Source organism: Squalius cephalus, assembly GCF_949319135.1.
Source record: "Squalius cephalus genome assembly, chromosome: 2".
Taxonomy (NCBI): Eukaryota; Metazoa; Chordata; class Actinopteri; order Cypriniformes; family Leuciscidae; genus Squalius; species Squalius cephalus.
This window is the reverse complement of record NC_137123.1, coordinates 22,591,979-22,605,611: the sequence shown is the minus strand read 5'-3', so window position 1 is coordinate 22,605,611 and position 13,633 is coordinate 22,591,979. Positions and strand designations below refer to the sequence as shown.

Below are 13,633 nucleotides of genomic sequence, written 5' to 3'. Positions count from 1 at the left end.
ATGATATAGTTTTACAGAGGATGTAGTCACAGATTGGACAGGTTCATCCATTTCCGTTCTGCAGTATTTAAGCAAGTGTTGGAGTAGAAAACTGATGAACAAGAAACTGATGCTGCAGAACAGGACTATCACCATCTTGCTCTTTCTTTGATTGGTCTTCAACCTGAGAGTTATTCTAGAGCAGTGAGCTTTCATTTCAACTCTCCACCCACTCAAAAGCAATGAAACACTACAGTCCTACAGCCACATCTGACCTGCCCCCATGCCTAAAAGCCATTTCCTTAAGGTTTAATTGAGATGTCTGGCTGGCTTGGACTACATACATTTATCTCTTAGTCATTATTGAGCCCTCTACCCACAATGGAGGCAAAATGCCAACTCAATGACTGAGCAAGTTTAAACAAAATGGGCCCCTTTCTTTGGCTTCTCTGAGCAAAAGATCTATGAAAAAGATGAGGTAAATTGAAACATGCAGGTTTCAAAATCAGGTGTTTTGTTTTGTTTTTTTGCTCTATGCTTATTACAAAAGACCAAACTGGTTGAATGCAGCTTTTGTGCAATTAAATAGCACAAAATGCTGTTATCGAAAAACTCATTTCCTGTGCATTAATTAAATCCACTGGTTGACAAGATTTGCAGGAATTTCACTGGGTAATTCATTGAGTAATTTGGAAATGAAAACTGTAAATTAGAAGACAGTATTACAGATTTTCCAAGAATGCACAGCTACCTGAAATTTCTAAACATCTTGGGGGTCAAAGATCATTTTTGGTCTAATAGTGACACATGGAAAATTTGTGACCTACAAAGTAATGATTTTTTTTTCTTTTTTTTTTTTCTGGAACTATATGCACTGCTGTAACATTTTAGAAATAGCTGACACCAGAACCATTTGACATTCTAGATTTTAATGTGTTACAGACATTTTATAACTATATGAGATGACAACTGTGCAGCTACATCAAATAATCATCTTTACTGTGAACCTTCTGAACACTGTGCCTCCCTTACCTGTCCGAATTTTGAATGACTAGTATCTATTTGAGGAACAAGTAGCAGCTCTCATAACCACACTCATTTAAATAAACTTTTCTGGTTTGCTGTGCCTCAGATTGATTCCCACATTTAGAGGGCTGGAAGGACTTCTAGCTAAATTAGCACTCTCATACACTGTGTCACACAATAGTCTACCAAGTGTTTACAGTCCCTCCTTGGGGTCTAATTGTTTCGTCTCATCTAGTATGAATGGGGAAAAATTGTCTTTCACTGATCTGTCTCTGTGTTTCTCTGCAACTTATCTGTGCGTCTGGAAAAAACCCCACTAAGAATTCCAAAGCAAAGGGAATCCAATGGGTCACATTATAAGCGGGCCTAATATGTTCACCCAAATTTAACTTGTAATTAGAGAAGTCAGATGTTATTGTCGTTTGTGTATCTTTTGAGGAGTTTTGTTTGTCACATCTGATTGAATGAATTGATTTAACTTGGCAATTTGATTGCCCAGAGGAATGTTAAAGCACAATTTGATTACTGGAGCTCATCTCGCCTATATTATCTGTTTTGTCGTTTGTGAAAGTACGTGTATATTATTTTAAAAAGAATCATGTTTAAAGTCGGTTTACTGTGTTATGAAGAGAGGTTTTAATTTCATTTGTACTATACTGGTGTACTGCCTGTTTGTCCAGTGCTGTGAACTAGTAGTTTAGAGATTATATATAGTACTGTTTTTGACACTGTTATTGTAGAAGAATTGTTACTTTTTTTAATATATCAAAAGAACCACTTTGCAATTGAATCAGGGAACACACACAGGGATTCCAGGTAGATTGACTTTCACTGTATTTTGGCTGAACTACTGTTGTATATAACTTGACATATCACTTTACAAAAAATGTACAGGGAAAAGCTACTGTATAGAGACAAAAACCAGCAGTACTAATAATGCACAGAAAACAACTCTAGCTCTGACTGATTACAATAAGAAAAATAATAGGAATACAACAACGTTATTCATAATGGTCTGCCCTCTACATTTGTTCTTTACCATGTTTTCCAAAAACTGTGCAAAGACATAACTGCATCTCAGTGGTACATTTCCCCACTTTTATTGTGTATATTTTTGTAATTTATTATTTTGAAAGGAAGGATTGTTTTATTTCTTTGTTTTATAGGGAAGAGTAGGCAGTGGGCCAGGACTGCCAGCAGGTTTTATTTCTGGACTTTGTAACTCGGACGGCCACTGTATTTTAATGCTTTCATGAAAAATAAAGTTGGTTTGGCATTTAATCTTGAACTTTTACTCTGCTTAATGAGCTTTTCATCATTTACCATATAACAAACTGACATTGCAGAACAACATTAACAATAGCCATGAACTATAAAATAGTTATTTTGAAAGATCTACAGATTTTGGATTTACAACTTCTATCTGTACTCGGTTACCCATCTGATTTCAATAAACCAAATGCTCTTTCCAGAATGGGTGAGGCCCTGAGCAAGCACAACCTCATGTATTAATGCCAAATGTACCATCGATTTGTGGAGACAGCAGCATCCCCAGCAGGCAGTCTGTGGCAGTGCAGGATGAAGGCTCCTCAATTCCCAGACGACACAGCTGCTTGTACTGACCACAAGGGATTGAACACAACACCCTACAAAACATATACACACAGTGAATTTAGCAGCTAGCTTTACCTGTTAGTCCTAAATCACATATGATCTCAAACCAGCAGTATTGTGGAAAGCTGTAACTGCAGTATTATACAAGGATATATGATTAAATAGTAATGTTTAAGTAATTCTAATGCATTTAATGATTATTTCTCCATCTTTTCCTATTGAACTGAGGGCAGTACATTACCAATCAGTGATGTCCTCTGGCTCAGGGTACGTCTGGACCCACCGACCAATAGACCAAATCCTTGCCACTCTTTTCTCTCTCTCTGTATTTTCTCCCTCGCATGTTCCCTCTCCATCCTTATCTTGTTTCTCAATGACATCCTCGCAGCACAGAAAGTAACTGTGAAGGTAGTAAGGAGGAGTTGTAAAAATTAAGATGTGGCACTATTCAGCGCCAAAATATGACTTATGTTCTCTTTTTGATAATTAACCTGAGATTTGTACTGGAATTTAGAATGTTTTTGGTGTTAATAAGCTAAAAAAAAGAAAAAGTAAGGCTATTAACACATACAATATAATTCAGTCCCATGCCAAAGTGAACAAGAAACTGGATATTTGTTGAGATATTACTCCTACACTGTTATCAGTGTTTCCCTGTGCATCTAACAAAGTTGCTTTGGCTGAAAATGGATGTTTAAATGACATTATTATTAACTAACAACACGTATTATAAAAAATGATTATAGTAATAATAAAAATCACAATAAAAATATAAGTAAAAATACAATATTCTCCTTTTTACAAACAAATGGGATGGAACCTTTAAATGACTGTCTCTCTGACTAAACCTCACTTACAACTCTGCACTGTCAAATGTCTTTCCTTCTCCTCCCTGTATCTCTTGCTCCACATTCCAGCGCATACGCTTGTATAGCCCAGTACTGGCTGTGGCAAGAAAGGGGGTGGGGCAACAGTACCGGAAGATTGACAGCTTCATGTTGTCTATTTGACACTGGCCAATATAGAAGTGTGAGATACTGTAGAAAGAGATACTTAGTGAAAATCTGCAATGAAGGAAATAGTACTAACAGAAATAATGCAATCCCTGGGTATTTTATGACTGATGACATCCAAAAAAACAGGCCTCTGACTAAAGAACCTTCCTTTTGTGCTAACAAAGGATCCATTTCTTCTGACTGACTCTTCACCGTCATTGGCAAGTCTGCTGCCTGTCTTTATCTATGATTTTTAATTGGTTTGTACCTCAGTGGATCAGATTCCTCCAGTGAGACGAAACTGAAGGAGGCGTATAGCAACATCAGCTGTTCCAGACGAGAACACAGTTTCTGAGAGAACTGCAAAAGCTGTGATGGATATAAACACAGTGAATATGTGAGTTATTCCCACAATGCAGAGCGTGAGAATAAATCAGTCTCTCACCTGTGTGCGAATATATGTGGACAGAGGTGGACGGAAGGGGTTGGAGTTTCTGGCTGTGGACTCCAAGTAAGTGAAGTACGCCTGACAAGTTTGCAGAAACTTTGGGACAATATGGGCAAACTCATAATTCTGGGGGCAGTCTTGGCTATAACAACAATTAATACAAGAGCAGTTTTTTTTTTTTATTAGATGGGTAACATCAGAAGACATTTGGCTGTTAAAAATGTTTTTGTACAGAGCTTTCTTTTCTGTGTTGACGTATTTGCTTTTGTATAATAAAACTGTGTTGCCTCGTCTCTTCTAATATCAAAACAACAATAATAAAAATCCAATAACATATGTTGTCTTATTAAAGCATAATCTTTCATGAGACATGTAACAGAAAACAACCGAAATCTTCTTTTTCTAGATATAGCCGCACCTCCACAAAAGCTGTGTTTGAAACTCATCTGCCTTGTTCAGCAAGTACTGAAGCTGTTTTTCTATGGGAGAGATTTTTTCATCAATCGTTCTCATATCTTGACAGGATGGAGAAGTGTTTCCTGCGGCAGGACCTTCACCTAAAAAGGACCTCTCATCACCAAAAGAGGGCGCCATTGTAGTGTCTTCTGTAAACAAGAGCAGTATTTAACGCATCAATGTGGCGATGGGTTTGAGCTGGGAATAGATAAATAATTTGCATTTTTTTTTCCAGTACCTTCAACGGTCTCTGTAATCGTTCCTACTTCTATCATAGACTGGGCTGCTTCATTCTCTTTGCATAGTGAATACTTAAACTCAACAACATGCTCTGAGTTTGCCATCATGGCTTAATCAGCCAACCTGAAACCATGAAATAATGAGCTCTGTGACACGAAACGTGTGTAAAATACTTTTAAAAAGTAATTGACGACTGCATCCTTGCTAACACAATCGATAATCGTCTGCAAACACCTCAACATACTCGTGACAAGATTTGTAAAAGATGTCATATCTGCAATGTCACAAACTTTGACGGCTAATTGTTGACTTTGCTTATTAATTTTAGTCTGTACATTGTATTGCACCTGTGACTAAACTAATAAATACAATAATTAGAAAAATACAAATTATTGTGTCGCAGTTTAGAGGTTTGGGTGATTTCACTTACCGTTACCGTATTTGTATTTCCTCGCCCGTTGTCGTTTTACTCGCCATGACCATATTTGTATTTCCTCGACCGTTGTAAAGCCACTCGTTATGACCATATTTGTATTTCCGACTCTTGAACCTGCGAGGACTCCGAAACCCTCCCAGCAACAGGTATCAGAGTTGTACTTATCTACACGGTAACAAATAAATGTTTTCTTTTTACAGTTTGTGTGCAAACTCAAATCTTACGTCTCAAGTGGTAGCCTAGTCCTGTTGCTGCCTTCTCAAGATGTTATACTGATGAACCCATGCATCATGATAGGAATAGTTTTAAATTATTTTAAGGAATCGTTTTAAGTAATTTAAAGGAATTAGTTCACACATATATAAATATATATAAATAAATCACGTTTTTATTACTCATTCTACACCTGTATGCTGTTTTTTTTTTCGTGGGGAAAAATTGATTGGTCAAAAATCAGTGTAAAGCAGGTTGAGTCATCAATATTTTTTGGTCCCTTTAGCAAGATGTGATCTCGTCAACTCTGCGAGGAAAAAAGTCACAATTATATTTTTATTTTTTATTTTTTTTATTCTGTGGCGGAAAGAAGCTTTCATATTGGTCTTACAGAATAAAAGTAATGACAGTCGCACACAAGATTACGTATCGTATTTTTGATCTCTACAATATCTTAGCCTTAATTTTTTTTTGAAGTAAATTTAGTCTTAGTTGAAAGACACTCAGTTTAAAAGCTTAAATGTTTGTCAAAGTAACATACGACTTTTTATTTTAAAATACAGATTTGTTAACCGCTGTAACCTTTGGACATATATATTTTGCGGTGTGAATCAACAGCTGGAAATGTTGTTTGCCACGAGGGAGTGATGAAACCAAATTCATTTGCTTGTGAACACAATGCGAGATCACGTGACCCCCAAGAGCGCGCAACCGGCGCACTGCCTGCGTCCACAATGCTCGCGCCCGGACTCGGAGAGAGAGAGAGAGAGTACACGAGCCTCATCACTGGCGCGCGAGGAACACACTGGAGAGCGGCGACCGTATCTTTTTCCAGAGGAGCGGATTGTTGTATTATTCACCGGCTGTGAATGTGAACACTTCGGGCCTTGTTTGATAATGAGCTAGCTGTTGAACTGAATATACGCGTTGGTGTTTTCAGATGAAGAAGAAAAGCTCAACTCTTTTGACCAGTTACCCTGACCAATGCGGTACATGTATGCATCTGTAACGAGCTCCACCAGAAGAACTATTTTAGGGCGCTATCATGGAAAAATACATACAACTTAACTGCAAGCTGTCGATATGCCAGATTATGGTTTGATTGAACGTTGCCATTTATGTAGCTAATGCTTTTATATCATGTTTTACATGCAGTTGTTTTATTTTAAATTGAAGGAATTTTCGAAGCTTCGGTTTTGTCCAAATGACAACCTGCATCAGGTCTGACAGTGATGAAACAGCATTTATTGTATGCACAGAGTTTTAATAAGTCGTTCAACCGCTGCTGGATCTTAAACGGTTGCATTGAAAGCTGACATTGTTTGTCGGCGATCATTGAGAATCTAGGAAGAGGAGGAACGACAAATTGGGTGTCCTGATACAAACGCCAATCCAGATACAACCATGGCAAATGACTCCATCCAAGTAAGTTGACTGCTTATTACAGAATAAACCCTTCAAAAATGTACAGTTAGAGTATTGCACCCTTCTAGTTAGATCCTAAAACCCCTCACGTGTGTTATTATACCAATATAATCCCATGGATTTGGGGGGCAGACAATACAGTTGCTCTTAAGACCCATGAGATGCATTCACTTTTACTTAGAAAGCTCATCTGAAAGGAAGAATGACTTGAGTTTATCTCTAAGCGATGGAGTCCCCCATCCACCCTTCATCTGAGGGGACATTTCTCCTCCATTATGGTGTAAAGAGACATTTGTGGTGGCTAAACACAAGTCAAAATGTTTGGGTTGTACACTAAATATACTGCAGTTCGTTTGGAAAACCCTGTTGAGCTTGGGTTGTTTTAGACCTGCTCTGTTTTAAACACCAATATTTATGTTTTCTCGTTGTGGTGTGCCAGAGAATTGTGAACACAAAATTTTACTGAACTAAAACAAGTAAAATGAAGACTAAGTTTAGGCCTTGTATAGATAGTCTTTTATGACTTATGGAAAGTGTTTAAAGAAATGTTTTATGAGTATTTCTTTGCATGGTCTATTAAATGTAAGCCGCCAGCACACATGTGTTATGTAACATGGGCACATATGCTGACCAGATTCTTTGGGAAAAATGTCAAAAGCAGTTTAAAACAAATGTTCAACAAGAAGCTTTAAAAGAGCAACATATAGCACCATTAACTGGACTAGTGATAGTCGATATATCCGACAGACTGAACCAAGGATATTTAGGAATTTTCAGCAGATTATCCGAATAACCAGTTTAGTCGATTTAACCGAAGGGTTCTTTTTTGTTTCCATTTCACTATTTTGTAATTTTTTTCTGTTTTCAATTCATTTTTTGGAATTGAATAATATTATCTATAGTGCATTTCATGTGGTAAACATTTATGCAAATTGATGCAATTTTTACATTCATGCTTTAAAGAGTAATTCACCCCAAAATAAAAGTTCTGTCATCAAGTTTTTTAAACCTGTATAATTTTCTTTATTTTGTGGAACACAAAGATATTTTAAAGAATGTCGGCAACCTCTTTTGGTCACCGTTGACTTCTATGGTATGAAGAAAAAAAAAAAAAAACATTTCTCAAAATATATTTTATGTTCCACAGAAAAAAACAAAGTCATACAGGTTTGAAACAAAATCACGGTAATATGATGCCAGTTTTTTGAAAAGTTGAAAGCAGAAAAAATTGTGGTACGATTTTTAATCTGAAAAAAGGGAGAACCCTTCCATTAATAAATCAGTAATATGCTGAAACTGACCAAGTATTGGCAGATGAATCATTCTGGCTGATTCATTGACTTTCACTAGTCCAGTTAATGTATCTACTGCACTTTAATCTTTTAAAGCTTCTTTAAGGCCACCACTGTTTTCCCAATTTAAACCTTTTTGTAGATATTCGTGTAATGTTGCTGAATTGCTGTCATAAGTGACCAGATACTTTCAGAAAACATGGAAAACACCAACAAACTCATAGTCCGACTCCTACACATATTTTCCCTGTTTCATGAAGCATCTCCTATATGGTTACAACTAACAATGTGGACATAGCCTCATGCACACACTCGTGTCCACACATAGGATGACTAAGCAAGAACAGTCATCATCAGGAATGTGAATGTGATTATGTCAGCGACTGAATGACAACAGCTGATTCACATAATGAGCATCATTTTTATTTTTGTTTTGTTGAGAGAGCCCTCAAAGTTCAAACTGAGATGCAATGATCTTATCTTTCTTATCCTCACAGCAGGCGATTCTGCACACAGATGCATTGCAAGCTAACAACCTTACAGTTTTATTTGCTCACTAGATTACCAGTTCACAGATGGAGCTGACAGAACTTAATGTTATGTGCTAGGCTAGCATGTTCCGCAAAGCCTTATCCCTGTGAAACTCCTGTTGTGTATCTGTGTGTTTTATTAAGTAAGTTCCCAGCCCTCTACGCATTAGACCTGCTTAATGGGGTTTGAAGAGTAGGTTAATTCCCTTTTCGCTGTCCTGTCTTCACTTCACTGGCTTTTAACACAGTTGCGTATTGTTTTTTTCAATAAGTACATACCATCAGCAAATGATGCGCCTGTATGTAGGTCTATAGAATAAGGTGTACGTTTGGTTTCATTTTGTATCAATGGAAATTGGAAGTTAATTTCATATAAAGCAGTTTTAGTGCAATGAACACAGTTGGTTAAAGTAGTTCACATCAAAATGGAATAAAGTAGTTCAACCCCCCCCCCCCCCCCCCCAAAACAATAGTTACTCAAGAACTTAAACTCTGGTTGAGTCTAATTCACTAAGAAATTGTTCTGATTAGTTTTGTGAACCAAAACCAAACCAAAGTCAGACTCAAAACAATTCATGAATGAATTAGCCTAGTCATAATCCCCCCCCCCCCCCAAAGTGGGGGTGTTCTTGAAAGTCCCCCCAAAAATGTTTGTAGCGATGCCACAGAAGACCCATTTAGTGCACAGTTCTTAAAAGAGTCATTTTTTTCTTACTTTGAAGAACATTTTAATAATCTGAAGAACCATCCGTGCTAAAAATCAGAGCTTTATTTTTACGAGTGTGATAAGAAAGAGTATGTTGTTTTTGTTTTATTACAGTCTAACATTTGGATTTGATTTGGCGAGGATGCTCAAAGATGAGCTTGCCAAGAAGAGCGCGCTTGTCAGTATCTGTCTGCATCTCTATTTGCCAGAAAAGTTATTGCTGAGATCTGATTGGCTGTGATGTGTTTGGCTGATTGTGCAGTTTTGGAGGGGATCATGAGGGCATGAGACTGATGCTCAGGCATAATGGACTCCATTGTGTTACCACAGCTCCAGATCGTATTCACCATTGACTTCATGTTGTGCTCTACCGCCACACCCTCAGCCTATGTACTGACCCCAGTGTGTGTGTGTGTGTGTGTGTGTACCGGTGACTCGCTGCTGTCATGTTTGTGTTGACCACCTGGATTGACTAACTTGAATTTATCTGGTGATTTATGTAAATATCCATCTCTCAATACTGTTGCTGAGGGGTAACATTTGCTTCTTTGTGTTTTTTATTTTTTTTGCCTTTTGTGGTTTATTATTTAAAGGGGCCCTTGATTATGATTTCACTTTTTTAACTTTAGTTATTGTGTAATGTTGCTGTTTGAGCATAAACCACATTTGCAAAGTTACGACGCTCGAAGTTGGCTGGTAGGGACTACAACGAGCTTCTTCCTGGGTTGGTGACACAAACCCTAAAATTTACATAAACCCTGCCCCCGGGAACACGCAACAAAGGGGTGAGGCCCTCTTGGGCTGCTTTAGAGAAGAGTTGTCGCTGGAAAACGTTTGTCCCAGGTAGGGCTGGTCCGAATACCATTTTTTGAGCTTCGAAGCTTCGGTAGTAATGAACATCGAATATTCGAAGCTTCGGAGAGAGGGGGCTGAACATATTCTTCTCTCTAATAAAGGCAGTATTCTCTATGTGTCTGTATGTCCGTTTGCATTTTGATTATTTCGAGAACCGTTCATCCAATCGACTTCACAAGGGAGTGCAGTGTTGCATTTGGTGCAATATAGATGGACACGCGAGATGCGACACATTCAGAATTAATAAATTTTTAGTAAACTACAGAACAGCACGAGCGGGAAGTGGCGCGCCTCACGCGAGAACGGACACTGCACTAGTGATATAAAACGCGCACACACAGGTCTGTTAAATTAAGCAATAATTTTAAGGTAGTCTAATATTTTTCTGACTAACAAATTACTGACACAGTAAAGGGTAGATTTAAATAAAGAAAAACGAATTTTAAATAAAGAAAAACGAAATTTAAATAAAGAAAAAACGAAATTTAAATAAAGAAAAACGAAATTCAAATAAAGAAAAACGAAATTAAGTTAAATTAAAACAAGATTAATTTAGTTTATAATAACGGGTAAAAAGGCTAATACATTTTGTTTCTATTATTCTATTTTCCACAATGTCAAAGCAACGTAGCTTAACCCAAAACACAAGCTCAGGCATGCACTTTGGTCCATACACACTCCGCTGTTCTGCGCTCTAGCCAGAGCACTCCTGGCGTCTGTTCTATTTCTAGCATGCACGCGTTTTCTGCGCGGCTCGAGCCGCGCCTGAGACGCGTGTCTCACGCAGGCAGTGTGCAAACTCCAACCTGTTAACATGGGAGCTGAAATAAAAATGGACTGAGATGCTCAGGCCACGCAGCCAGTGTGTCGCCGGCCTTATTCAAGCGCGAATGAGAACCGTTGGCGGGGGATCCCGGGTGTGCAAAAAAACAAAAAACAATATTCGAATGTCAAATTTTCAAATCGAATACCAACCCACCGAACGAATATTCGAATATTCGGGTCCAGCCCTAGTCCCAGGGTTAACAAACTTAGAGAGGTTAAAATTTATTTTTAACACAGTTCCTGAACATTATAACCTCAACGTTTGTCTGTGCGCTCCACATTTTACGGAGAACAACTTCCAGAAGAGAGTACAATGCAGGCTATACGCACAAAAGCTTCTCCTGAAAGACGTAGCCATTACCATTTTGTCGAGACAATCTGTTGTTTATGGATCACCACTTGTATTATTATTTGTAGTTGTTTTAAATTTACAGTTCCAATTATAAGCTCATAAGTTGCTATATAGCTATGATGTAAACGAAGGGCAAAGCTTTGCCTCTGCTATCCTGCTATCTAACATTACAGTATTGATGTAGTGTTTACTGTAGCTTTTGTAAGCTCTTGCTTTTCTAAGACTGTTCACCGAAATAGTTTGAAATTGATTCCATCGTTAATATTTACACTAGAAAAGAACTCCCAGTTGTGGAGGAGAAGGACATTTCCCGAACACGCACTAAGCACTGCCATTCACAACACACTGGGCCAGCTAACCAATCACAGCACATTTCGTATTTCGGAAGGAGGGGCTTCAAAAAACGAGGAGGAAAATGACGCATTCAACCAGACTGGCGAGTGAGGACCTGTAATAATGAAAAAAAAAGCATTTCTTTGATCAATCAAGCATATTCTGCACCCCAAAAACAAAATCAAGACTTCGTAAAATGGCATAATAGGACCCCTTTAAGTCATCATAGGGCTGTTCCCCAGTGTTCATGTTCACATGTAGCTTGAGATTTTTTATCTTACCAGTATTGGTTGCTATTGGATATTTTATTGTGCATGTTTGCTTACTCTAGTTTTACATTTATATTACCCTTGCTGTCAATTGATTAAAGTTGATTGGATTGTCATTGTTTGCTAATTGCTGCGTTCTCATCATGAGTGAAAGGTTGTTGGAGGAGAAGCCCTTACTGCACAAGAATTGAATCTACAATTTATTAATTCATTGGTTATACCATGAAAATGATTTATCGGCTTATCTGTATCAACTAGAATTTTAATATCAGTGCATGATTTCCAGTGGAGAGCATACTGGTCTGGCGTATCCCTGTTTTTAAGCTAATCAACAGCTGGTTTAATAACTTGGATGGGTGGTTCAGAAACTCGATCGCTTCCCTCCCCATTTTTTTTCCCCCCAAGTGTAAAACAGCTGCATTTTCTCATGACCTCATAAAGGCAAACTCTGGCCATGTGTTCCAAAGCCCTTTTTTTTTTTTAAATTCCAGTTCCTCCCAATTGTGACGTCATCAGTGCTGTGTCCATGATGAGTTCTGCTCATTATCCAACGTTCTGAAGCATTAGTGCAGCTTGCATAACTGTTCCATTACTAAAACCACACTTTCATTATTTCAGTGCCTTGGGCTAGTCCTCCATACATTGATCTTGATGCGAAGTACTCAATCGCTGCGTAAATGCTCTCTTTCTCTCTCATTCTCTTGGTCTAATTGTTCATTGTGGTTTAACTGCTTGATTTGTTATTCAGGAAGAAATGTCTCTAATGTACACGATTAGACTTTGTTCTCTCTCTGTGTGTTAAATTAATGTTCTATTGTTATGCTAATCTCCGATTTTTATAAAGCACTTAAAAACCACAGTTTCCTGGTTCAATGCAAGAATTTCAATTCGGCCCGCCCCGTGAAATCATTTATTTGGATGCCATCCTGTTAATACATCCCAGAGTGATGAATATTTAATGCTGTGAAAGCCAGCATACTCTGCAGAGAGACACATCCTCCCCTCCCATCCACACTGTCCTGTTGCTCTTTGTCTGAGAGAGCGTGCAACAGTTAGGGTGTTGTAAACTGATCCGCAGGGTGTAGTAGCGGCTGTAATCTCTCTCTCTCTCTTTGCTTCTATCTCTTCTCTCTTCCCCCTTCCTCTTTGTGAAACACCAGCTGCTCAACACCACCCCCCCTTAACTCCAAAATTCCCCTCTCTCTGTCTGTCTCTCCCTTTATCAGACCGGTCAGCTCTCCGTCACTCCCACAGCTCGCTTGGATTTCCAGGCTCAATTTAGGATTCAGGGTTTCAGGCTCTCTCTTTGGAGATCGGATTGCTCTGAGAGAATACACTGAATTTGAGCTTGAATTTGGGGGGTTTTCCCGGTGTTATGTCCCTGATAAGATTATCATTTTAGCTTTCTGAATCATTCTGTTAAGCAGAAAAGATTTTTGGTCAGGAAAAAAAGAGCAAATAAACTATGGTTGATTGGTGGATTAGATTTAGATTTAGGATTTATTGTGTTTTTATTTTCAAAATCTAAAAAAGAAATTGCCTTTGAGATGAGAATATAATTTTTATAAACTTTACAGTCTTTTTATAAAATTGTACTATTTATATAGCACAGAAAGTGGGAATGGAGAAGCAACGTTTT

The 13,633-nt window shown here is 38.0% G+C and overlaps 2 protein-coding genes across 2 annotated transcripts in view; one reads left to right on the top strand and one right to left on the bottom strand.

Moving 5' to 3' along the window:
• Positions 1 to 2,506: 2,506 nt before the first annotated feature.
• cUnh19orf67 (chromosome Un C19orf67 homolog) lies at positions 2,507 to 5,288 on the bottom strand (the record flags this gene model as incomplete). The annotated part of the gene is made up of 8 exons (XM_079853622.1): positions 5,189 to 5,288; positions 4,757 to 4,881; positions 4,481 to 4,667; positions 4,060 to 4,204; positions 3,883 to 3,983; positions 3,477 to 3,656; positions 2,861 to 3,019; positions 2,507 to 2,651 (listed from the first exon to the last, which is right to left on the bottom strand). Exons 2-8 carry the CDS (start codon positions 4,863 to 4,865, stop codon positions 2,507 to 2,509), a joined length of 1,026 nt encoding a protein of 341 aa, XP_079709748.1. The 5' UTR covers positions 4,866 to 4,881; positions 5,189 to 5,288.
• Positions 5,289 to 5,821: 533 nt separating this feature from the next.
• pkn1a (protein kinase N1a) overlaps positions 5,822 to 13,633 on the top strand; it is a 42,840-nt gene continuing 35,028 nt past the window's right edge. The window contains exon 1 of the mRNA XM_079856831.1: positions 5,822 to 6,832. Coding sequence (XP_079712957.1) covers positions 6,812 to 6,832 — 21 coding nt within the window. The 5' untranslated portion in view covers positions 5,822 to 6,811. The remainder of the gene's footprint in view (positions 6,833 to 13,633) is intronic.